The 27,517-nt window shown below is 45.1% G+C and overlaps 1 protein-coding gene across 7 annotated transcripts in view; it reads right to left on the bottom strand.

Annotated features, from left to right (window-relative positions):
• The window catches only part of znf438 (zinc finger protein 438), a 50,484-nt gene that overhangs the window by 10,648 nt on the left and 12,319 nt on the right, over positions 1 to 27,517 (bottom strand). For 4 of the 7 annotated variants that reach the window (XR_002168661.1, XR_002168663.1, XR_002168664.1 and 1 more), the window contains exon 3: positions 22,204 to 22,280. Coding sequence is in view for 3 of the 7 variants with exons in the window: in XM_019873741.1 (XP_019729300.1) it covers positions 12,522 to 13,107; positions 13,678 to 15,434 (2,343 nt within the window). In the remaining 4 variants the exon portion in view is untranslated. Of the gene's footprint in view, positions 1 to 10,380; positions 13,108 to 13,677; positions 15,463 to 22,203; positions 22,281 to 27,517 lie in introns of those variants that run through there. The other 3 variants (XM_019873741.1, XM_019873740.1, XM_019873739.1) reach the window with 1 other exon arrangement.

Raw genomic sequence — 27,517 nt, 5'->3', positions numbered from 1 at the left:
AAGCGGTGGCTGACTGTCACACGGTCATGGTGCAGAATTGGTCAGGTGTACGGAACCCTATGTTCAGTCACACACACACGCACCCACATGTCCACGCACACTTGGGAGCCCTGGATTGGAGAAACATATACACATATATAATGTATATTAATGCTGCTTACCAACAAGTGCTTATGCGGGAAAAAGAAGCGGATCAATTCTTCAATTCTGATGCTCCGCAAGGATGTGTCTCCATTACACAATTTTTTTGTAATTTCTCGTCTGCCATTTAGAAGGCAAATTGGAATTAAAAAGACAGCGAGTGATGTAATTATCCTGGCGCGGAGCCAACCTAAGTGGTTGGTTTCCCTACCCACTTATTTCATATAACACACGCAATGCATTGCAAGCAGGCATTCATTGCAATATTCTAATATGGAGTCAACGGACAACACCACGCACAGATTTGTTAGCGTGTGCCCAAAATGCAGCGCCTTGATTGCCATTATGCAATGTTTGCCTTGCCTCATTTGCTTCACGGTAAAAAGAGTGCTTAAATATTTAATGTATGCCCCCCCACCGCCCGCCTCCCGACACTCCCCAAAAGCATCAGGTGTAACTCACTCCTATAATCTCTCCCGCCTTAGTGCACGACAGTAATTACGGTCAAATTAACTGGAAAAGGCGGAGAGGCGACACCAGGCAAAGCTTTGTTGCTTTTATGTCGACTTGCAAGTTTATAGGCCTGCTGCTCCTTTTGCTCGCGAGCACTCATTCTCCCAAACACTGCCTTGAGATTAAGTTTTATATACTTAAAACAAAAAATGGAAATGTTTCCAGATCCTCGACAAATTTGAACGCAAATAATAATGGCAAACAAAGTAAAGCTAATTGACGATCCACTCGTAGGTGACCAAGATGTGCTGCACTGTTCTAAGCATTTCCACCCAAGTCGATGAGCAGCATCCTTCATCAATGCTCGCCCAACAATATGATCCGCAGCCACGAGAAGAACAATGGGATGGCGGTGGTAAGCGTTTCCAAAAATGGGAAACCTAAACGCCAGTGAGCGAGACAATTGCGGAGCTCTAAAACAGTGACGGTGGGCGTCTGCTGGGAGCATCAAAGCGTGCACTCACAAAGACACCGAGAGGAGGATGTATGCTTCAATGTCTGTTTTTATACAAGTAGTGAATTGTGACTTTAATCCATTTAGGTGCAGAGCCTCTCCAAAAAAAAGAAAAAAGAATCCTGAGTATGTAATGTGAGTAATAAAGCAATAGGAAGGCACATGCTTTACCTTAATCCCACACACTCAATTTTTGTCACTAATCTGACAGATTAACAGCCTTTTATTACCTGAATACGCCGCCTTCGACATCTTTTACCTCTTGGGGAATCCTGTTTAGAAGTATTCAAGTTCTCAGAGCATTACTCCATGCTGCCTGAGAACCTTTTATCTCGCACAACACATGAATAAAAAAGGTAAAATGCTACCTCAGCCAAACCAAAGGTTGTCAAGTGTTCTACCGGAAACCCAACTTTAAATCCACCTCATTATATTTCAGAGGATCACTTTCCTTTTTTTTTTCCCCCCCTCAAGGATGATGACAGTAAAATGCTGTTGAATTAGGAAAGCGAGGGACTTCAAAGGTGCAACTTTTTCATTTGTTTTGCTCCGAGTAGCAAACATGAAAAGCCTTGTTCATCTGTACTAACAGTAATCCCGCCTGTACATTCACAGGCCACGCTTCACTAATTCACCTTTTTACAACATGCCGCCAAGTTGCTGCCGAAAGAGGAATTTGTGTCAAGGAAGCATGTTGGAAGTGTTGCATCTGGACTGAAAGACGTTGGGGAGGAGTTTAGTTTAGCCTGGGTTATTAGAGGAATACTTTTCTGATGTTTATTCGCAAATAATAATCTTTGAGGGATGTCCAAGAATCTGGCCGTTGCTGATTTTGACTACAAGGGAGGGAAAATGGCTGACATTTAACTGGTGACTCTTTGGGGCGGGGTTGGGGGTTACTTTTCGTGACATCTGATGACACCGGTCAACAGAACTTTTTTTTAAACACTGGTTTCAAAAACGTCTTTATAAAAGGTTATCGCAATGAATATCGCCGCTGAACTGAAAGGTTGGGAAATGATTCACCGCGGGTGTTAACTCGCGAATTGAATAATCACCAGATGAAGATTCCAAGGGAACGGCCACGCTGAGCAGAGACTAAAAGTGTTTGACTCAGGTTCTTTCCGGCGGGAACAAACAGGCGTGTTTCCGTCAATGTTTTTCGCCGCACTTTTCCGCAATCGCCTCCAATGCGCAGCTCGTTCACACGAGCTGCGGGAGATGAGAGAAAATCTCCAAGGTTGCACTGAGTGGGCGTGGAGGTGAGCTTTTGTGAAACAACTGTGGGAGAGGTGCTTGTTTCCCCACAAGTCTTCAGGGAATCCCCTCCCTTCCTTGGTAAAAGCACCACTGATGGACGTCTGAGTTTGGCAGGTGCTCGTATGTACTCGGCGCCTACCGTTGCCCACAGCGCCGAGGCCGTCAGGACAGAGTGCACGGCGAGAGAGCCGAGAACATTAGAATTCACATTACCTCGCAACAATGGGCTATTTGCTGCTCGTTGCAGTCCAGAGAGGCTCATCGGGAGCTGCCAAGCTTGGAATCTTTGTGAGGTGGATGATATGATGGGGTGGGTGGTTTGAGAGTGGGTGGAAGCCGAACTAACCTGCCTGTTACTGTAAGCGGGAAGAGCCGTGAGCTTTATTTCAGATTTAAACCGAAATGTAGTTGCAACTCAGGCCAAATTTCAAGGCGCGCTTGGAGGAGTTCTGTAAAGAAGACTCCAACAGCCCATTGTAGCACACCTCTCGCCATAAGTCGGCTGGGACGGGCTCCAGGTAATCCTTGCGGGGATACGGGCTATAGAAAACGGATGGATTTGAAATGAACTAGAAAAGATGAAAAGGGTCATGACTTCTTCCTCTAACTTCAACATAGTTCCATGGCATCAAGATGCCGTCAAAACAATACTTTCATATTAGACAGGGCTTTGGCCCGAGCACAAATACAACCAATAGGTGTGTTTTCGAGGAAAGAAAATGTCAAGGATGTTTGTGTTTTTGAAAAATTTCACTCCCATGGAATCACTCCAAATAGAAATTACCATCATAAAACGTTGATTAACTGCACAGGAAGTAGCATTCTACTAGTTAGCAGCGGTTATAATGTCTGTAACTCATTCACTGCCGCTGACGGCGGTAGATGTCAGAGATCCCTTTTAACAGGGCAGATAGTGAATGAGTTAACGCCCCCCCCCCCCAACACTTTGCTCCATTGCGGAATGGTGTACATTGACGGCCACTGACTTTGTTGGCTCAGTTATTGCACCAGAACACGTTATTTGATGAGAGAAGGTCAGCGTTTATTTATTCCCAAGCATGTTTGCTATTGTGTGTATTGTTACACATCTGCTCGCAAGGCCGTACTTTCCTGACCTGTTGATTTAGATGCTACATTAATGCAATCATTTTCTGGCCATCTGAAGTACAATTAGTAACACCGTGATTATATAAACAACACGGAGAGCCGCTCACCTTGTAGCCCGCCAGAACCTTCCGGATATTGAGCCAAATACTTCACTCACTCACTCACTCACTCATACATCTCTGGAAATGCCTTTTCACCGAGTGCCCCTCTTTTTGCTCGCCGTTGCGTAACCGCTCTTGTGTTGTATTATTGAAACGTTTGGCTCCGATTAGAGCAGCAGATGAAACGGCTAAATGCTAATGTGTGATTTCCCGTGGGGCCGCCCGGCTTCATGAGCTGCAGGTGTTTGTCGGGGAGCAGGAGGGCTTTTAAAGCACATCGATGCCAATTACACCCGCCATTGTTTGGATTTCGTGTTGCTCGTCAGGCAGGTGGTCCAGGTTTGCATCAGAAATCCTTCAAACGTATCGACCTCCCCCCCCGCCCCACGTCCCAACCTGCCGTCTGCCCATGAAGTGCGGTTGGAATCAGTCATCTGTTAAATAAGAGGACAGTTGGGTGTCGCAGAAAAGCTTTGCTCTCGCCAATAATATGCTTTTGAGTATCTTCGCGTATGCGGAAAAAAGTGGGGTGACCGTGTCATTCATCTTGGGCATTTGTTCAACTGAAAATGATCGATCAAACTGTTGACAAAGGTAACAAGTCTATGATTTAAGTGGCTAAATGTGTTTTTTCTTGTGCTCACTGGCAGCAGAGGAAAGTACAAAATATCAAGTATTTGGGAAGAAACAGGAAGCAAGCCCAGAAGAAAGACAGCAGAACTAAAGGAATGAAATAAGGACCAAAAAGTTGGCCAGAATTGAAAAAGGAAATTAGAAAGGAACAAATGATGGAAAACAGGAAATGGGGACAGCGCAGTGGTGTGCAGTAGTGGTTAGCATGTTTGCTTCACAGTTGAAGGCCTCAGGTTCGAATCCTGGTTTCGGAAGTGAGAAAGAAAGCAAAAAAGGAATGAAACAAAGTCAACAGTCATTCTATTAAATTTGTGTTTCTGTCAATTTTTGACAAACGCAATACAGGCAAGCTTGCAGCTTTACGATTTTCTCGGAACAGCGAGGGCACATAGATGAGTCAGTCTCGAGTGTACTGACCACCCTGACTCCTCTTTTAACCCTTCTTCCTCATCCCAACCCTTTAAGGGACGGCACCACATTTTTTTTCCCCCTGCTGTGCTGAGCATGCAAAAGTGCCTTCCGGGTTTCCTTCTCAACCCCCTTCATTTATTTTTTCCCCTCCTATTGTACATCACTGCAGATTTATCACCTCACACTGTATTTTTTTTTTTCCGAAAGCATGCAAAAGGAGTGGAATTATTCCTGGATCCTGACAGGGGAGCCTCGGGTTAGTGGGGACGGGGGTTTGGAGAAAGGCGGGGCGAGGTGCAAGAGGTGCGCTCGGCAAAGGGAAGACGGAAGGAGTCTGAAAAAAATGTGACTCACGTAAATGCTGCTGAGGAGAAGAGGGAGGGCAGAGGGGGATGAGTATAATTGATTCTGACGACCCAAGTCAGATGGCGTTCTTCCCAGGGGCGAGACGGTGAGTGGATCCCAGCCAGAGTCACCGTTACGGAGGGGGAGGGAGGGAAAGGAGCTGAGGTATGAAAGAGGTGTGGAGAATATCCCACTTCTCTAGCAAAATACTAAGTGTGCGTTTACACGGCGGCAACGTAAAGTAAAAAATGTGAACGTTTGAGAAAGGGGCTGTATTGGTGTCCGGCCTGAGTAGGCTTGCATGCATATTAGATTCATTCAAGACTTGAAATTGTCTATTAGTGTGAATGTAAGTGTGAAGGGTTGTTGAGTCTACAAACACACGCGCACAACAATGCACATTTTTCCGAACACGCTCACTGGGTTGCTGTGAATTTTGAGCAGATTGGGTTATTTTTACCCAAGGTTGGGTTACTTATTTTGACAGGGACACACTATCCAGGGTGGAAGGCAGTGTCCATGTGACCACTTTACCGTGGCCAATTTAACATCATCCACAAGAGATACTTGACGCGTGCCAATTTCCTGCAAGGACTCGAGCAAGTCCGTTCTGCTGCCTCTACGCGTCTCTTCCTGCGCTGAATTTGAAGGGAATGATGGGTGCCGCTTCCATTGGTGGGAAAACAAACTGGCTGTGTTCACGCCCACAATGGCGCAGATGCCCATCTCTACGTGTATGCACTTACAACGATAGTGATAGAAAGAAAACTCCACCCATGTGCACAGTCACACCACGCTTTGCGCCCGACTTGCACTGAGCATGAAAATAGTCAAATAAAAACAGAGGCAATAACTAAAACAACAACAACGAAGACAATGCACCCAAGTATGTCTCCTACATACACATGCAAACATTCAAACACATTTCTATGCAGAAAAACACTCCCCCTCTTATTACCCACGCATCCGCGACTCCTTGGAGCCAGACTGTGTAACTGAATTAGCGATTCAGATGACTTCTTGCTTGCAAACCTTGTTAGCTTTTGCGCAACGGCAAACACAGACATCCTTGTTGTGAGTTGTGTCTAGAACTATTGTATTGATGATGGTTATTAGCCGCACGTGCGTGCGCCTCGAGTGGAGAGCGTGCTCGTCCTTCCAGCAGGCCTGATTCATTAACCTCATGTAGGAGACAACTCAGTGAATGTAGGTTACTGCTCCGCAATTCCCCATAGGCGGTGTCGGCATTAGCATCCGGTTATCTCGCCATATTCCCCCGAGCTGAGATGACTCCGGAAAGATGCTCTCCGTCTCATTTAAAGCATTGTTGTACACACACGTGCAAATGCTGACACACACACGCACACGAGTAGAATAAGGCGATGTGATCTGGACAGGAAAGGTAATATGAAAAATGTCAACAAATAGATGTTTTTATCCAGATTTTTTTTTTCAGGATTCTAAATGTATGTTTTGCGATTAAGGACGAAACTTGCCAGAATGAATCCATAAATGCAAGATTATGAGCCTGTACATGAAGTGGATAGCAGACTTTGAGTCATATGAGAAGTGAGGGGAAGATTGGAACAGATGGCAGGAGTTCCCCTGGGCGAATGGCGCCTGCCCCACTGAACACTGGGAGCTCTTGACCATCTGGACAGAAAGGCAACGAGCAGCATCCCAGAGAGGATTCCCCACTAAGCGACATGGAAAAGGAGAGAGGGGGCAGGCCCATTTGGAGCAATGTCACCGACATTATGTCCATGAGCAATGTGAGAATCGGGTCTTAGGAGCAGGCGGGGGGCATGTCCGACCAAATCCAGCAGTAGGCGCTGTCTCTCTACATGCATCAGTCCATTTTTCTAGACCAGGGAAGGGCAACTTAAATGGTAGAGGGTGGGGGCAGGCGGGGGCGGGGGGGGACAGTAGTTGTCTTCACTATCCCACTAATGATTATCATTGCCTATGTATAAAAAAAAAAAAAAACGATCAGAAAAAGCTTTCCTGAGAATGGCGCCTACCTAAGTGGGTGGGTGCCTCAACAGTTTTTAATAGGTGTCAAGCACACTAAAAGGTTGCGTGATCCAATCATCTGCCTTGGCAATCTCATGCTGGGTTCCAGCTGAAAATTAAATCGCAACCACATCTACACTCAAAGAGTTAAACCCGATGTTTCATGCACGCACACATGCTGAGCATTTCTTCAATCTCAGCTGTTGGGTGCGGGTGAGGGGTGGGCGTGGGGGGGTAGTGGAGCTGCAGTTCTGAAGCATGCACGATTGGAAGGAAATCTCAGTAATATTCTGTAAGCTGTCCATCACCTCATGTAGTGTAAGCACTTGCTGGAATGTATGGAGCCAAGCTTGGCAGACATACAAATCAAAAGCATATTTCTGGTTTTGGCTTTGGGAAGTGTGCAGTCATCTCTCATGCTCTTCAGGAAGCTTTAAATGGATCCAGACTGGAAGTGGAGTTGGGGGTGGGGTGGGGGGGGGGGTTCGATGGTATGTTTAGTTAAGGTAGATGATTTGAACCAGAGAGTTTGTTACTCTTATCTTTCAATCGTGGTATTGCTACATGAGGCGTCGATGAATATATAAACATGGAATACGTGAGGAAGAAAGGAAATGAAACTTCCAGTACCTGGTTCATTTGAGTGGTTTTTATAAGCCCTTGAACGTAGATTTTTTTTTAAAAACAATTTGAAGAAAAAACAAACAAACCTTTTTTAGCCATTTGTATCCATTGAGCCGTAACGCAAATGCTGCAGCACAGCCTTGGTGAAATCATAAGGCTACCATATCCTGCAATCGGCTGGCGCGTAACCTGCCTACGTGCTCAAACTCAGCTGGGATAGGCTGCCGCTAGCCTGCGAGCCTAAGGAGGACAGAAATAATGGATTGGATACATTGCATGTGTTTTTCGGTCTTTGGTTTGGCGGTAACTGCGCCAGCTTATCTTCCTGAGGTGTCTGCCTCTCTACTCCATTTGGAGCTCCAGCGGATCGATGACTTTCTCCAGCCGCCCGTCATCAATTATTCACCTGATCAGCCCGGCTGCTCATTAGATGACTAATCTCTGAGGGCCGAGGGAGAATGGACACTTTGAAACCCGAGACCGGCACAGAGGCAGCAGGGGAAAGGAAGGGCGGCTCACGTGCCCATATTGATAAAGAGACGCACGGGGGAGGGAGCGCTCTTAAATATGGGCCTAGCGTTTTGTACATTTAAGTCCTGACATGTCGGCTCTTTATAAATCTTTCACGTCACCATAGAATCACTTTGATGAACGCGCACACATATCACCGACACGCCGCATGTGCCGACAGAGTCGTCACACATGTTAAAGAATCAAGACAGACTGGCAACCGCCGGTGAGGAGTGAGTGAAGAGGAGTGGAGCTCATGTTCAACAAAACACTGCATGTTGCGCTCACATTACACCGCCACTTAAGATGTTCTCAGTGGTCAGCGGATCACATTTTTATGTGCCAATAAATCACCAGTGATGCCATCTTTCCTTTTTCGGGTCTTGGTGCACATTGTGATTTTGCTTCCACTCTGTTTTACAGAGGAGGCGAAAATAGACCATTTCATCACGTCTATGGGTCTTGGGATATCTCCAGGTGTCAGAAAAGTGATTGACTACCACTGAGCTGAACTGAAACGATGACAAAAACTTGGTGAACGTCCAAGGCCGAAGAAGCAGAAACCACACAAAGAATCGGATGCAAAGATAGAAAAGAGAAAGCTTCAGTTCTTCGTTCTCACTGATCACGAAGTTGGGGGGGGGGGGGGGGGGGGGGGGGGGGACTTTGATCAGACTGGTCCCTCTGAGATCCATGAGGAAGTGAGAGCGCTTGTGTGACGGCTATGCCGCGCATTGACTCTGATTAAAGAGAAATATGCATCAATGTATAGCGCGCTTCTTTTCATCTGTGCCTGCCACGTGTAACTGATGTTGCACCTTCGGCGGCTGAAGCACCACCTGAAGTGGCTCATTTAGAACCTTCTTTGCAAAGTAGAGGGAAATAAAAGAGAATAAGGGCACGCACGGTTGAGGAGGTTTTGTCTTTTGACGAGCCGCAGAAACCCTGCCAAAGGTGCCCTTTGACCCGTGACACAGAATCATGTGCTTCCAAAACAATGAGTGTCAAGGACCTGCATTCGACACGGTGGCGGCGAGGCTCGAGCTTCCATTCATTGGACTTATTTTCCTCTCTGCTGTCTGTTGGGACTTGGAAAAAAAAGTGGAGTTTCATGTCGCTTGAGAGAACAAGAAGACAAGTAGGCTTCGGCCTCATCTATTGAATATGATGCAATCAAAAAGAAGACTGCTGCTGTTCAAATGCTCTGCTAGGAAACTGATAAACTCACATTCATCTCGGAAAAGACAAAATAACCAAATCTCAGGAGCTGCCGATACAGTGGAAAACTATCCGTTCCGAGACAATGAGTGACCTCCGATTTGGTTGGGTTTCAAGAGAATTTTAAAGCATTATAAACAAAACAAAACTGGTTCTTTTCACTTTTGACACTGTTTAAACACATGCAAATTGTACCAATGCATTGGAATTCAAAGGGTTAAAAGATAAAAACTTAATGGAGTGAAGTTAGCAAAAAAAAAAAAAAAAAGAAGAAAAATACAAGTGGAAAGGGTACTAAAAGCGAACAAGGCTCGAGGGTCACACACAGCACAGTATATACACCTTTCTGGAGTGAGAACTGCTTCCGTTACCATGACGACAAGCCCCCCCTCGCTGCCCATCTTTAAAACTCGTCTTTAAACTAATTTTTATTCTTTGGCTTTTGAGTCAGCATGATACTTAAGTTTTGACTGTACCGTCTTTATTCATTTGCTTTATTGTTTGTTGTACTAATTATATTTGCTCCATGTACAGCACTTTGTATGCAGCTGCGGCTGTTTTAAAGTGCCAAATATAGAGTGGGGTTGTTGAGTGCTGGTTTTCAAAAGCAAATCACACAGAATAACGGATGGAAATTTCACTTGCAGAAGCGGCACTTTGTCGCCAACAGACACATCTCCAAATGCATTTGTGATGTCACCGCTTGCCAAAAGCGAAACAGCCTGCTCATAGGCATTTTTTCACACCTACGAAAATGTACTTGGAAGTCAAATTCCTGTAAGCCGACGCGCCCCTCATGTCTTTCATGTGAGATACAAAGATGTAATGATGGATAATGGATCATTTTTGACCTCTGTCATGTGGTTTCATTGTAAATTAATGAGCTTTGGATAGAAATACTTTGATGCCTGGAGAAAAAAAAAAACCAAAAAACGTATCCACCTAAGTACCTGCTAAGCACAGTACTTCAAACGAAAGAATCGCAACAATCTCGAAATTTCAGTAGACTTGCATTCATTAATTACAAATACAAACACATCAAGTGATGTCAACCGTCTCAGCAAAGCATGTTTTTATTTTTATAAACTGGTTCTCAGCACATACAAACGAGCACAACCACAAAGCCTTTTTTTTTTTTTTTTTACTTTTGGATGTTACTCATGTTATTGATGAGGGATACCCACCACGGCTTGTTTTAAATGCAATGAGCAAATGTAAGGCTCGACTCAACCTCTTCCTTCCTTATTGGTGTTGAGGCTTGAAGGGAAGGAGAAAAAAAAAAAGACGCATACACACGCACGCACACTGTATTCAATGAGCACTGCTGTCTAGCCACTTCCAAGTTTAGTGCCAAACTGAGGGCAACTTTGTGTTCTGTTGTGACCAAAGAGAGCAGCAGATAATTTAAATATATTTATGTATACAGCATTTATAATTTTCACAACCTATTATCTATCTATATATCAATATATATATATATATATCTATACGGATACTGTCACTATGATTTTTAAAACAGGTACATTCATTTGACCCGGTCATTTTTCCCCCCCCCCCCCCCCCGGGATTTTAACTACAGTAACTCCCAACCAAGAAACTATATTTGAACCAGACTCAACTTTTTGAGTGACACCTCAATGAACAAACGCATCCTAAAAGACTTCTGCAATAATCTGGTATAAAATAGCATATTTTTCTGGGCAACAGTACGTGAACTCTACAGAGAGTCAATAGATTTGCTCAGGCGCATACGTGAGCTGGCAACAACATCAACGAGCTAAAACAGTATCATGTCAGTGGTTAAACACGGATGTACAATCACTTGCATGAATAGAACCGTGGCATGTCGCAGAATACCAGGGCTGCCCCTACCCCCAATGATTTTTCATGTAAAAATCGAGGTTTTATGAAAATCATATTTTTTCACAACAGAATCTGCGGAAATTTCACAGCCCTAGAATACACACGTCGGCAATCAACGAATAAAGAAGTTCTTGGCCACCAAACGTGAAGCCACAAAACACATGGAGTACTTGGATTGATTCTTTTGAAAGGCCACAAGGCAGTCACATGAGTGCTGGTCAGGTGTGTGGTTGGGTTCAATTTGGCAGCGGGCCCTCTGAAGGAGTATTGGAACAAGACTCAATAGGAAGGGGAGAGAAAAAAAAAGGAGATACTGTGGTTTGAATTACAATTAGAAATGAGAAATAAGAAGGGAAAAGTCTCAACGTGGAGGGAATTAAGTTACAATTGTACTAAATAAGAGGAACTCATTCATATGAGAGTAGATTTGAAATACTGTAAGAGGGAAACCATTGAATAAAAATAGTCAAAATACGATATGCTGAAAAAAAAAAAAGAAATGTCAATGTTTTGGCACATTGACAAGGTCATCAGTTGAATGTGCCTCGAGTTTCTGATAAAGATACGCATTATTCTGATGCGGTATGGGAACTTACGACTCTTCATCCAGTGTTGCCCAAATACTCCAAACAGATTGTGCAACCCAAAGCACTGCCTTTAATGCTCTGATATTTCATCGCAGTAACAATATAGTTACATAGATTCGGATCCGGTTTTACCTGTATGACTCTTGGGCCAACAGATTAAATGGTCTTCCAGTGTAGATAGTCTATTCGCTGAACTACTTACACAACCTTGGTTTACACAAAAGACAAGAAAAATACAAAATGAACACTTTCCATAGAGGGTGAAATACCATGCAAATAATTTGGGGTTGGTTTTGCAATAATGTTAATGCACAGAAAAAAAAACTCCCGGTTTCCTGACCATATCGACAGAATAACCTGCAAGCCGTTGTGGAATAAGGTGCCGTTGTGTAACTACAGAGAACAAGAACCATTTTCAAGACCGTGAATGCAACGGCGTTGATGGATGCAGACGTCCCAGACGAGTCGGACCAAAACTACATTCATAGCTAGCTTTACAAATATTTATATCATAGAGATATTTACTTGTGATATTTGAACAGTTTTACTGTTTTTAAATAAACATTAAATAACATTTAAAAAACAGTGCAACATAAACTGAACAAGACCATCGTTTATAAATGTGGACTCTTGAAGGACGCGCAAAGTTGTGAAACATGAGAGAAACTCCAAATCCCTGCTTGGCTACGAGTGGATGAATACGATGACAAGTTCCCGTAAATGGGCTCCATGTTGGACAGGCTAATGTGGACTTGGAACAGGAGTGTCCAGACCCCCTTCGGTCTCATCGTCTTGCAGGCCCGAGTAGGAGCTCAGGGCAGCCCACAGTAAGCTGGGTTGCTCACAGTGGTGGTGAGCCTTCCAGTGCTCCAGGACCTCTTCTTTAGTTTTCAACACTTGGCTGCAAAGAACACAGTTAAAGGCCGAACCTGCTGCGAGTATCCCAAGGCATCCGACGGCATCCGACGTCGGCGCAGTCTCTCTGCCGTCCCCTTCGCTTCCGCGGTGGCGGAACAAAATGTGCCTCTTGAGTTGAGCAAAAGAGAAGAATTCCTCATCGCAGTTGCCGCACTTGACAAGGTTGCGCTTCTTGTTGAGCTGCCGCCAGTAGTGCGCGGCACGTTTGACCAGTTTTTCCTCAGTGTTTAGATCGCCCGGCGAGGGTTGCCCCGCCTGAAGTTGGATCATGACCTCTTCCCCATGAACATAGACGAGGTGCATCTTCATGTCGGCGAAACTGGAAGTGACCACTTGGCAGCGCCCACATTTAATCTGCAGCTCCACACATTCTTCAGGATCCTGTTCATCTAATGGTTCCGAGTTGTCCCTGTTGGGACCAAATTAGCAAATATCTGTTCAACATTGACACGCACACACAAACACATGCATACAAATGTGACATCTGTGTGTGTGAGTGTGTTCGACAGATAATATAACAATACTGGCAAGGCATATATTCTTTATCCTCATCCGATCAACGACTAATATGAAACCATCTTACTGAGCCACATTAAAAGTAGAAGTAGCCTTCTTCGTTTGTGTTGGCATGACTGCATTACACTGCTTCCTGGGAGCCAAGGCAGGCACACCGGAAGGAGCAAAATGATGACTTGGACTGCAGCATTAAATCATGATGCACAAAATGCATGTCACTACATTGAGTTAAGTTAATTACTTGCTGCTTTTAAGGGCAGTCATATAGACTACAATATTTCCTTACCTAAAACACAAACAGGATGGTTTTAATTGCATTTCCTTTCATTTCAATGAGGAAAGATGATTTGAAATCCGAGCATTTTGAGTTACTAGAACTGGCGGGGAACGGATGAAAGTCCTATCTCGAGGCCCCGCTGGATTTTATTGAAACAACTTGATAACGTGACAAGAATCGTCTTACCCCTTAACGGCCACGTCGTTCTCATGACGTTTAATGGATGGCTCCACGGTAAGCAAGACCTTGTGCACCTCTCGCAGATGGCTGAAGTACACGCCCACATACCCAAAGGCCTTTCTGCAGAACTCACAGCTCAGTGACCGATGAGATCGAGCCTCAGAATGGTGAAGCTTCATATGGGTGCTCAGGCTGCCCGAATGCGCGTACGCTTTGCGGCACATCGGGCAGACGTACGGTCGACTGTTGGTGTGACTGTTCATGTGGCTCTGAAGGTGATGCTTGAACTGGAAGCAGCGGCTGCAGGTGGGGCAACGATGGATTGAGCGGCCGGCGACCAAAATTCTGGGATGAGACGCAGTGCTCAGATGGAGAGAGACCGGGGGATGTTGCGGAGGACGATCTCGGTCCTTGGTGGGTGTGGGGGGCTGATGACTCGGGACAAGCTCTGGTTCTTGACCATCCGAAGCGCTGGCAGGCAAGCTAAGTAGCTGCGGAAGAGCCTCCATCACCAACAGGGGCTTGGGCTGAATGCTACGGTACTTCTTTGAAATGTCAACTTCTTTGTCCTTGGAACCTGAAACCACCATTGATGGTTTTTCAGGGACCCGTCTCCGAAAAAAAGACAAGGACCTCTTCTTTCGGGCCTCATATGCTAAGATGTCTTCCATTGTCTTTCTCTTTCTGCCTCTTTTCTTTCCCGGCAGCTTCTGAAGGTTACCCAACAGAGGGATGAGTGGGTTCTTACTCTGAGGCTGATCAGATGAGTTTGGCACCTGGCTGCCAACCCAAGCTTGAGATGTTTCGCGCATGGAGGAGGTGGGATCTTTGGGGCTCATGGGACCTGACTGGTTTAAGCAATCCTTGTTATCTTGGGACACGTTGAGCTTGGCAGCTGGAATGAGTGTGGTCTTCATTTTAGAGTAGGGCAGGATGGGCAATTTACCCTGAGGAGGGGAAGGGATAATCTGCACCGCTTTACCGAAGATGGCTGGAGAGATAACGGCGATGCTGTTCGCCGGCTGAGCTGAGGCAGGCTTAGCTTGGCACATCCTCATCATAGTGCCACTTTGCTCCAGGGATTTGCCCGGCGACGTTTTGAGAGCCGCTGGGAGAGTAGAAGGGGGGCATAGATTTTGAATTACGCCCGTCATGGCAGATTGTTCAGCTTTATGCGGGGCTTGTTCTAACTGGGACCCTGGGTACAAGACAGCGTTGTCTGGTAAAAGAGTAGGGACAGAGATTTCTGAACGGGCCGGGTCGATAAAAATGACCTGCTCCGACGGTTCTTCCTTTTGCTTTTGACTTTGAGTGACAGCACACTCCTCTTTCTTTTCCTTACTCGACAAAGACGTGCCACTCACCGGCTTTTTTGTCGCACCGACCCCAGAGGCGGTTTTCATCCTTAGAGCTACTGGTGTTGATCTAACCTTCTCCCTGGCCCCGGCTCTCCGCGCAGGCTTGTATCTGGGTATGGGCAGCTTGAGATTCTTTTGGATGGATTGAGTTTGTTGAGGTGGTTGTTGCTGTGTTGTCTGAGAGGAGACAGGAGGGGGCAGTGCCACCAGAGAGAATGTGCCATCCTGGCCAGCTATTTGCATCAGTGCATAGTTTTGGGTCGGCACGACGATGGATTTAGGGCTGGAGCCGCTATTAGCTTCAAGGGGAGCAGGGGGAGGTTGGCAGGCGAGAACTGCAGAGGATGGGGAAGGCACAATGACCGGGGCCTTGGGGGCGATGTTGCGGAACTGAAGGCTCTTCATTTGAATGGCTGGATTCACTGGAAACCAGCTGAAAGACATATCAAATTGTTGGATCAGCTATTATTTGGGACCAAACTCTCAAACACCGCAGATAACAGCCTTGCAGCACTACAGGTGCCGTGCATTCTTTCGCTCGTGGACATTAAACAAACATCTCCTTTGGGAGTCATTGTTATGAACAGTTGGACGACAATTTCATTTCCCGGTGCGCAACTCAAATCGGAAAATCAAATATAAGAGAGAAGAAATAAAAGTCTCTGCACTAGTGTGACCAGTTGTCTGCTTTGCTACATCGCTTTGGTCACACAGAGCAGTCATCTTGTCCCCCGAGGCTAAGGGCAGAATGCCCTCTTTGATTTGAACTCAGCGTGTAGTCATAGTTCCAACTGAGCCAATAAGGTGAATTCCTTGCATCCCCCCCAACACACTTCCTGGAAAGTACAGCTAGTAGAGAAGCAAACCTTTCCGATCTCAGTATACTCGATCCGTAGAATCAGTCAAATCCCAATTAAAACAGACTTCCCAGAAATCAATACCACATCTTTCTTTCAAAAGGTGACGGAGCTAACACTGGAATGCAGCAAAGCTCAAGAGCAAAAAGACCATGCGACGGTTTCAATTTCACAACGAGCATTCATTTCCATTGAAGCATTTAGAACAGCAATTATTCCAAATCCACACTCGAATACCACGCGGTATAGAGAGCATTCTGGGGGAAATCACCAAAAAAAAAAACACTGCAACAATACAACAAGAAACTCAAGAGAGACAGATAACATCTTTTTCAAGAAGAGTCAGTCATGAGAAACAGCATAAGGCATACTGTACAACAGCTGGAAGTGTTTTTGTGCAAAGAATATTTACGCAGTACCCGACCACATGACAGCTCCATAAAACTGGAGGTATTCCTTCTCTCTATACGGCAGACAATTGATAGTATTTTGATTGTTACTGCGGTTGAACGATCAGTGGAATGTAACCAAGGGGTGCTTGGTATACGGGGCAATTTACGTGGCCATAGATTTGAATGTCTTGGAAGAAATTTGCTCCACCATCTCAAACTGTGCAGTAAGACATGATGATTAAGGGAACGGTGTGCATTCATGACTGAAAAAAATATGATAATAATAATAATAATAATAATAATAATAGTTGGCCTGCAAAAACAATCTGAATCGTCTTTCTTGGCCAAGTTAGTGTCATTGACGACTTAGCAGAGTCATTCAACAGATGACGTTTCAACATTTACTTTTGCATTAATTTTGCATGTTTGCTGTTATCAAAAAATACCTCCACACGAAGCCATTTTTGAAAGGTGGTCCAAAGCTAAATAAGTGCACAAAACCCACTAAACAGACTGTGCGGTTTTGTAGTCTCCCGTTACACCTCCAAAAAACAGCTGCTGCCAATCCGTCAGTCAAACCCCCTTTGACTCGATAAGTGCGGCTCACCTTTTCTTCTTGTGTTTCCACTGGATGCATAAATCTGTCTTTTTTGACAGTTGAGTGAGATCTTGATAGGGAGATAGTTTGTTCGGATTGCATGTGATGAAAACATTCAACTTTTTTTTTTTTATGTAGTTGTGCAATAGGTTCCTTCTTCCCCTGGGGATTTCTGAAGCTCAAAGTCACATCTAATGAGACTTTCGGTTTTCCACACGATTGTTTCATTTTGCTCTCGTCTCAAGCAGTCTTCCCTTGCCCAGATCAAAATTTTATAGCCGCGGTTTATGAGGCGTCTGCTGTACAATAACACAGCAAAGCCTTGGAATACGTGTATTGAAACTTCATATGAATATATGAGGTTTCACACCTAAAACAAAACCGTGTGCCCCCAACCCCCCCCAAAAAAAGGGTCTGACTATTTTACAAAGTCAACAATGAGCAGAAGACTGGAGTGATGGTGTCAACTTGTAAGGCACAAGTTTCAAAACTCAAGGCCTGCGGGCCAGATTCGGCCCACGCCATCATTTTGTGGGGCCCACGAAGGCAAATCATGCGCGTCGACTTCCTGTTTCTTTCAAATTATCTTCACTTTTAACAACAATTGCTGACTGGTATTCTGATTTCAAAACGAGCTATCCATGTGACAATATAAAGGCGATCATACATTTATAGGGGCTCAAAATTCATAAAGGAAAATACATGTGGAAGTCACAGCTTCCACTCAATCTGCCAATGGATTTTAAACGCTATTAGGTTTAATCTGACTGGGGTCATAGGTCAGGGCTAGGATGATGCAGAAAACCTGTTTTTTTTTTGTAGGGAATGCAGGGGACAGAGGGAAAGGGGAGACAGATTAACAGGTGAAGCCAGAGGGGTGAGAGGTGAGGAACGTATGTTTATGCATGGAAGAGGTCAGGGTTGAATAAGAGGGCAGTGTGTGAGCAGACGGCGCATTAAGTGAGCATATAAATAAAAAAGAACGTTTGGCTGGCTTGCTAAAACAGAGCTGGGACGCATGCAAAAATGTAGCCCCTGCAAGAAAAATAAGATGCCAGACAAAACTGGATTCAGTCATTAGTAATGTCGAGCCAGGTTAAAGTTGTGCTTCAGAGATGTGGAAAGTGCTGCGTCTTCCGCAGTGCATTTTTTTTCCAAGAGTGCCTCTAAAAAAAAAAGCCATTATAGCTCAAATTTGGTACAATCAATCATTTTGTGGAGACACATTCAAGATGTCTTGGCATTAAATGCCCTTGATTACTTTACAAATATATTTCAGAGCTTGCGAAATTTTTGTCAGTTCTGAAGTCCCGTTTCAATGATCAATGTATCCATTGTGCTTATCCCGAGAAAAAATATAAAAACCTAAATGCTGGCATGTTACAGTCAAGTTTCCAAAGATTGACAGCAGGAAACAAGACATGCATACCCCCTCCCTCTCTTTTTTATATATTTATTTTTTTAAACGGAACTTGTATTCTGAGGAGAGGACAGCAGAGAGCATAGTTGTGAGGTTTGTTATCTCCTTGGTAGGGGAAAGCAGCGCTCATCTGGGACTCAAAGATGGGGCCGAGAGATGGAGCTGGTCTGGAATGAACTGTGTGTCCATGTTTGTGTGCGGGAGGGGTAAAAACACAGCAGAGGCCAAACTCCCCCAGGTTTTGACGCAGATGAAAGGCCAGGATCTAGGCTAGATAAGAGGGCGGATCATGGGGGGTCGGGGCCAGCCGGCTGTGAGAAGCCATGTCTAGCAGCCATCTTTCACAATCCTCTTCCTCCATACAAACATGTGAGTGAGGTCAATGCATGTGAAGCTTTCTGACAGTTGTCTTTTTAGGTCAAACTGTTCATTTTTGTCCCACTTGAGCAAACTTGAGTTTATCGAATGTTATCTGTGCTAGATAGTTGTTGGACCACCCCCCCCCCCACACACACACACACACACACACACACTCTGTGTGCAAAACTGCTCAATCATTGTTGGGCGAAAACAGTCTTCAACTTCAGCTACATGTAAAACTGCATGTGTGTGTGTGTGTGTGTGTGTGTGTGTGCGTGCGTGTAGAAGAGATAAACTCTCTTGTGTCCAGAGCAGGCGCAGTGATGGGGAAAATAAAAACAACTCGTTGTTTGCAGAGGTCCTCGGTTCGTCCCATGGCTCATGCCGGATGAAACAGCGCACACCAATCGTGATTTGATAGCATCCAGCTGCTTATTTTGTCTTTCCATTGGACAACAATGAAAGGTGCTGATCTCTCTCACGGCACCATATGGTATGCACGGCATGCACAAACAAACACACAACCATATGTCATCCACTGTCACCTGAGCAAATCAATGCACGGGAGAAATCCATTCCAATTAGGAGCATGCCGATTTAGCCTGCGTGTGGATGAACTGAATCGATAAGAGACCCCACTGCGAACCCGCTATTCCTCATACGAGATCCCTTTAACTGACTTGAATGAACTTAACCCCACCTTTTTTTTGCCCCCCCCCACCCCCCACACACACACACACACAACCAAGAGCATGTCTAGAAATGCGTGTTCGTGGTCTCAAGTGTTAACACCCTATCCCTCCCCAGGCACCCAGACTGCCTTAGTCATCCAGACTTCGCAATGCTAAACCTTTACCTGACCTTTCCTTACGCGGTGACATTTGGACTCGTTCGAATCGGTCAAACAGCACTAAAGAGTGTGGAAAGAAAAACGGAAGGGAGGTACATGGAAAAAAAAAAATTAAAGATGAAGAGAAGTTGACTGAGATCTGTCGCCAGCAACAGGAGGTGTCCAAATTGCAAACATTGAAATGCCCACCAAAGAGAAAAGACGTGAACCATCGTGAGGTCATGCATGTGTGTTCACATTCGATATTCTGTGCGACTAAAGAGGCCCATTCCCTCAAAATGTGGTTGAAATCAGGACTTCACAACCTTCGTCTTCAAAGGTTATCAAGAACGAGAACATTTGGTTGTGCCTCATCTAGTTGCAGCGAATCTGATCAAAAGAATTCCATTGATATAATGACACTGCGTGACAGATTGAGTCTGGCACGTCGCGTTGCTAATGAAACAAAAAGCATCTGAACTGGGGGGTGCGGGGGGCAGTTGCTCTTTCTCCCAAACCCACCACTAAACCACTTAAAATACATCAGGATTTTGTATGTTCCTTTCAAAAACAAAAGGCTGAAACGTTGGATGTCGCTGTGATATTTAAACAGGACAATATTTGAGAGTGTTGTTCATATTAACACTGCCGGGGGGAAAAGGGGACATCGGTGCAACCTCAACTGGGACACAAACACCTTGATGATCACTCGACTCACTGGGACAAATTCAATGGGGAATCTGAGGGGAAGGAAGATGCCATCATGCTAATTTTAGGTCCGCTGCATTTCATGATGAAACACTGGAAAAGGCAGAGTGGCAAAGAGAAGCAGGAAAAGTTTGGCGCACCTCATTTTTGACTTTTTTTTTCTTTTGCATCGCGTCATTCTTAGTATCATTATCTCATGCATCCGATATGAAAGAGAGTCTCATAGCGCTTTGATTTTCAGAATCATTCCTCCCTCTCTTCCGACTCCCCGGCCCTCAGCGCCTCTCTCTCTCTCCTCGGCTTTCTGGTTCCAACGATTTCTTTCATTCTCACCTCCCGCCCCTTCTCCCCGTACCTGAGTAAATAAACAGTGTTATGTGGATGCTAATTACGGCTGGTTCAGGGACTGATGGACCCAGAGATAGATAAACAGCAAGGTAGGAAGAAGGACAAATGAGAGGCGGCGGTGAGGGGGTAGGGGGAATGCACCTCAAGGGCAACCCAAAACAGACACAAATCACCGACGCAGTGTCGGACACGCAAGCGCGGCTTTGAGCTTTTTAACCCGACTCGTGACTGCGGGGAAAAATGTGGACGCAAGGTCTCGAAGGACTTCAAATGGAGTGAAGTACCAACCAGAGAAGCGCCACATGTTTGCGGTTCAGCTTGAGAGACAAATGGGAATGTTGTAAAACTTCCTTAATTACATCTGCTCCTCCAGACATGGTGCAAGATCAAAAGAAAAGGCAGATGATCCCTCCAGTTCTCCCGTTGAGGTGAGACTGGGCTCCTCTGCAACAGAAGAGGCACTTCTGGGCTCAGTTGAGTTCACAAAGTGACGTGACTCAACGCAAATCAAACATTCAACGTCTTTAAGGCCAACTTGGCGACAGCATCATCTTCTGAAGAAGTGTATGAATGACCTGCTTGGCCTAAATTGTGACTCATGTTAGAATTTGGAATATTTGACATTTCTGACAGTTCCAAGTTCTCTAACAAGTCTGAATGGGAAACGGATCAAACAATGAAGAGACATACATATCATGTTTTGATGATTACTTGGATGTAAGTTGATAGGAAGGATATCATCACTGTGGAAGAATTCGAAAGGGGGACATCGATGAAATTATTTGAAGGAAAACTCACTTTGTGAGTTGAGATTCTCGAGTGGCTGCCCACCCGTCCAGACTGAAATGGCACGACTGAAAATGTTTTGTGAGCTGCCTATTTCTGAAAATGTGGACAGGTTGTTAGCGAAATTGTAGGAGACTCTCAACATCAAAGACATGCTTGTCCATAATATTTGCCGTTGCCGTTAATTAAAAAGGATGTGAGCGCTCTAATGACGGAAGGCAAAGTTAACCGATGCAAGAGACCAGGTAGAAAAGATGGAGAATGCACAAGGATACAGGGTAGACTCATTTGTAGCTAGAGGACACGGTCGACACATCACGGAAGCACTGTTTTGTTTTTTTTTTCCTCCCCCTAAATGTTATCCTGAGAGGTTTCTTGATTAAAAGAAATCTTATGATCCCAGATTAGGACTAGATTGGTAATGACAGGTGCAGGAGAAACCTTAATGTTACAAAGACTTGCGTAAGCTTTTAATCTTGTGTTAAATCCACTGCAAACACCGACAGAGAGACAAAGTAGAAAGGGAAAGGTAGGAAGGATCACAACGTATAAAGGATTGCAGAGGAGAGGGAAAATCGAAAAAAAAAATGTGATGGGTGGATAGATGAGCTATTTTTATAATGAGGTCAGTGTGAGCTATGGGATTTTTTTTTTTTCCTCTTGGGAATTACACACACATCCATACACAAGCCGTAGTGATGTATCCTGCTGTGCATGGCTACCTCCATCAACAGAAGAAATTGGCAGAGGTAGTATGATGCAACTGCGCAATACATTTTTAACCATGTCCTCTACGTAAGTCGAGTAAAATAAAAAATTCCGACCCTGTGGTTGAGGCTATTTATTCAATGTCGGATTAAACTCATCGAAGATTACCTATTTGATGATTTCCCTCGTCATTAGGTGGATCTTGGGTTGTGGTCCTTCCCCCCCTCCACCTCGCCACAATCCCCCTGCAAAGAGATCAAGTATTTCACCTTTAGATTCAAAATGTAAAGAGAGGAAGCAAAAACTAATGTATCCAGGTCAACGGCGATGGAATGATCAGGTACGAACGGAAACTAGCTCACAAGCGCTTACATTCCGACACAGTTGTGTTCTTCCTGATCAATGTAATTAGCACACGGGCCCAACTACATTCATGACAATAATCGAAATGAACAATTCTGTAATGGATGCGCGACACAGCGCACGCGTCGGCTCTCCCGCGAGCATTCAACAAATGTTCCCTCGCAGTGTGTTTGGCTGCGAAATTGTGAAATGCGACGACGACAAAGGTGAAAGATCTCTCAAGCGGTCTTAAGTGTAAAGAGTAACACGGTGCGGCGACGAGTACATTCGGCAGGGACATGATTCACACGTGGCTTTGCACATACACACGCAGAGACACACTCCATTTAACAGAACGAGCGCTCGTTTAGCCAACAGTGTCTCGGCAGGCAGGGACGCAGGCTGCCCACTCAGTCAGATCCATCCATATTAAATAAATAAGGAGCGCTCTTGTGTGTAAATTATTCATTTAACACGCCTTATCCTCCTCCAACAACCTTGTTAGAGCAACTCCGGAGTGGAAAGGGAGGGGGTCGGGGGGGTGGGGGGCAGAAAGCGACGACGAGGCCGACACTGTGGCTCATGAGCGACTCAGCAGAACCTGTGGTGCATCTCTAAGCTCTCTGGGCGTTCAGTCATAAGGGGGCTAATTCGGCCTGACACCTCCTTTGTTTCAAGCAGAAAAGAGCTGCGCTCACACAGCAACACACGTGCGGAAGGCCACACAATTGAGCTCACACTGGCATGCGCACACTTGAACAGAAAGAGCACGAGAAATGAATTTTTACTGCATATTCATAGAATAATCATTCTACTTGTCTGGATGAATTATTGACGAATGGGAGAGCGGCACACGCAACGGAGTAATGCACTGGATGCTTCCCTGTGCCGCCTGAACTGAGATCAGAAGGGACGGGAAGTCATCAACGTGTCACGAACTGATGCTAACAAGCCGCAAAGTTCTTTACACACGAATATTTTACCTGTACAATGTGAAAAAGAGAAACAATAAAATGCTCTATGATTCTAAGATTTTTTTCTGATCTTCCCTATATCGGTCAGCCAACCCTCAATATGACATTGGCATCAAAAACTGGTTTGGAACATTGAGACACTTGTCTGCACCGTTTGAAAAACGGTTTATTTTGGCTATTGTTCATTATTGAAATTTTGTTTAAGGCCATCAAAGTACATCTGATTAATAATAATAATAATATTTAATACTTCCAAAGTGAACGTACAGGTTTGTTTTTTTTGTTTTTTTTACTTTGATCATGATGACATCCGCCAATCCCATTTAATGAATGCTGCGTGACTGCCGATACAGATTCTGTACTGAATTCCATGTTCAGGCAAAAAAAAAAAAAAAAGACTACCATTTTTTTTTCTTAATGCAAAGGAGAAATAAGAAAAATAAAACAGGTGTCCCACAGTGGGACAGGACTACAATCTAAATATACTGGGACCACATGAAAACATTGTCTATTCCGGGCCATGGCGAAAAAATTACAGCCCTGCTCGTTCTACTCTAGCATTAAACCTCAATTAGCGCACCGCTTCGCCAATGATGCCATTACACTGGGAGTCAAGAGTCCTGAAAGTAAGGCTTACTTTTCTTTCAAATGACAAATGCTTGTGTCTGAGCCACTTCAAACCTTCAAGTTTTCTCCAGTGTGGTTCCACAGACGAGAAAAGTTCACCGCGGGGGGAGGGGAAAAAAAAGGGCATATTCTTCAAATGTGTCTTGAAAAAACAAAAACACCGGAGTTTGTGGTCAGGTTTGGCTAAATTTACCAGGACTGGTAATACGATCATGACAGGGCTTTTCCAAGAAGAACGGTCAGTTAGCAAAGACAAAAATAAACAAAAACTGTTTGACTTCTAGTAACCTGACAGAAGAATGCCCGGTGGGAAACAAAACTGCAATAGTAAGGAACACCTAAAGGGAAACGTGAAATTGCTGGTAAAGGTGCTTCAGCCCGGCTGTCTCTATACGGTGAACAAAGGAAGAGGCGACATCAACACACTCGTTCAAGGCAGCACCTCCAACCTTTCCTTTTCTCCCTGTAAATTATTTATTGCCGCTCACAGCAACTTCTCACCCGAAGACCGCAAGTTGTATAAGAGCGGGATCATTCTCATATCTTCAGAGAGAAATCAGTTATGTTCAAGTTAGCGTGTGTGTGCGTGCGTTCGTTTTTTTTTTTTTAACCACCCAGTGGCTTTAAAAAACTTCTCCATCACGACTCACAGGTGAGACGCAATGGGTTGAGGGGCCATTTTCTCAGAAAGTGGAACAGAATTTTTTTTTTTTTTCCCTGAGCCAGGCTTGGGCAAAAAACTTTGAGAAGGTGTAGGTTTGGGGAGGGTGAGATCAAAAGCCTGCAAGTTTCTGGCGAGCGGATCCAATCAGCCGAGTGGGCCAAGGAGAGGAGGAGAGACAAGTACTTCCCTTTTAAATTGATCCCACTGAGACCCTCAAGGTTCTCCTCGCAGGACTTGCAGAAAAGCGCTAAAATTCCGGCCCCACGGATCTGATGAGGAACTGGGAGGAGAGGGAGAGAGAGAAGAAAGACTGTTTTGCGTGGGGGAGACCCAGAAAGAACAGAGAGGTGTGAGGGAGAGACGCCAGTTGTGGCAGATCAAGAGAGGTGAGCTAGACAAGAGGGTGGGCCCATTTGCCGAGGGGGGCATCGATGCATCAATGTGTTCCAGCAAAGAGCCAGTGTGAAGAGTGCGGGTGGTATCAGCTGTCAAACCACCAGGCGCCCATATGAAGATGTGCTCACCCAATTGCGAGTGTATCTTTATTCTGCCCAAGTCTTGGCAGCGGGGACGTTGGATCATTTCAAGCTGGCCTGAGATCAGACCCTGGACGAAGATGGTGTCGTGTTTGGCTCTCAATGGAACGAGCGCTATCAGAGCAACCCAGAGACTCTACGGGCTGCCAAACTCACGACCGACTAACCATTCGCCAACGTGTGCACAAAATACACACAGTCAAAGTGTAGACGTACGCCTTTTTGGTCACCTCCATCTTTTTTTGGGGGGGGGGGGCCGCTATGTTTCTGGCAATCATCAAAGAAAGGAAGATCCCAAACACAAATGAGAAAATCAGCCCTCGGAATTGTATGGTTAGGCTGGCAAGTTTTTAAACATAGTTCCTTTGAAGCTTATCGAAGCTGTTTGAGTGATCAACAAAAGTACGACAGACCTCATTCAGGTGACCGTATTGATGAAGCAATATATTTAATCAACAGGGGAGGGGGAATTGGCAACCTTTAGGCAAATTCAAAGTTACATAACCCGGACGCAGTTGGCACAAAACCTTTTGTGGTGGGGGGCGTGGTGCAGCCAATTCATTGCTGTGAGAGCAACCTCATCACGAGTGCTAATTTTCAACAGTGTACACAATGGAGTACCGAAAAAAGAATCTCTACTTCTTATGGAAGGAACCACGAGAGGGGGATTAGCTTGTCATTAGAATGAAGACAATCAATTTCAGGACTTAAAAAGCTGCCAAACGCACTCCACTTATTCTTTAACGCCACCCCTTCTTTGCCTCTTTCAGAACTGAATTCATGACTGAAAACATAAAGCTCGTTTTCCAACATTACCCCCTAAAAATGTCTTCTGGATTATTTGATCTCATTTTCATGGAATAATATAGGCGAGTTTGTGAAGAGTGACCCGCGCTAATAAAAGGGAACGTCTCCAGAAGACCAAGCTGTCCATCCCATCCAACAGCTCCCCACCCACTGTGAGTGTGGCCCCGTTTGACCCGGGGCAAAACGTTGGTAACCACACTTTAAAAAGCACAATTTCAGAACAGGAATTTCACTCCGCTTGCAGCTCAAATAAACCGCGTGGGGAATGGGACAACATAACAACCGAACAAAGCATGCTAAGCTTTTCCACCAACTTGGTCAAACCAGTCAAGCCCAGGACAGCCACGTGTACAGTATGCTAATGGTCAGCGAGGTGACGAGAATCCAGCACTGTTGCCAAACGTCTATGAAGCATTTTTCACCACAGTGGTCGAAATCCTCCTCCACAATTTCCGCTACAATCCACTTGTAGCACAGCTTCATAAAATACAAGGCGAAAGCAGATCATTCGTCTTGTCTGTGAAGCGCATTGACCGACCCGATGATGCTGACATCTCTTTAACACGGGGGTGAGGGTGTTTGGTCTCCCCTTCAGTTGCTTGTGAGCGGCAGAGCCTGGAAATGATTAGGCCTGGGAGGGCAATTAGCCCGAGCATCGCTGGGCTAAATATAGTGCAGCTTGGCCGTGCTCTGCTCCTGGGTCATGTCCACAATGCAGCCTCCACGCACATATGTTAGCACAATCTGGATTGTTTCATGACTGATGCGAAGGCTCCGCTGGCTGACTCCGACGAGATAACATAACTCAGCTGTCCATCAGGTGTCTCGTGAGGCCAGGAGTGGGAACGAACCCTAAAAGGAAACGTTTCCCTTATGCTCTATAACTAAGGCTTATTACCGTGGAATCCGATGTCGACTATTTCATTTTTCCATCAGACGGTATAGCGCAATTTCATCAACAATGTCATGTTTGGGATAGATTTTCCCACAGTCTTGCAGAGACACTTAGCAGAAAGCAACGAACAAAAGTGTCTCATCTCGGAGCCTCCTGCCCCTTTCCGTGCCGGTATCTCCTGCCCCCCGTGAGAAAAAAATGTCGATTGTAGCCTTAAAAACAGGAGGTTCGCCCACTTGTTCACCTGGGACAGCTGTTGGACAGCAGAGGCAAACCAAGAAGGTTATAAGAGCCTGGGAATGTTAACATCTAGAAAGCAATCAGAACATAGCCACTGCTCAGGGAATTGGACAGGAAATATGGAGAGTAACCCTTTCCTGCCTGAAAGGAAAGACAAGAGGAAGTCATTTAGGCCATGACAAATATGCAAACTGAAAAGTGAGCCTGTTAACAGTTCATCTCTGCAAATTGAATACCGACGTGACCGATTCGCATCAAAACATACAGTGTGGTGAAAAAGTATTTGTCTCACATATTTATTGTTTTTCTTCAGGCATAATGTTTTCTTGTATACTGAATTAGAGGCACAAGTCAGGGGCCAGGGACGACTTTTTTTTTTTTTGTCCACAGATCATAT

This window comes from Hippocampus comes, unplaced genomic scaffold, assembly GCF_001891065.2.
Source record: "Hippocampus comes isolate QL1 unplaced genomic scaffold, H_comes_QL1_v1.1 scaffold126, whole genome shotgun sequence".
NCBI classification, from domain to species: Eukaryota; Metazoa; Chordata; class Actinopteri; order Syngnathiformes; family Syngnathidae; genus Hippocampus; species Hippocampus comes.
Note: the sequence above shows the minus strand (reverse complement) of the source record. Positions and strands in the feature narration are given on the sequence as shown.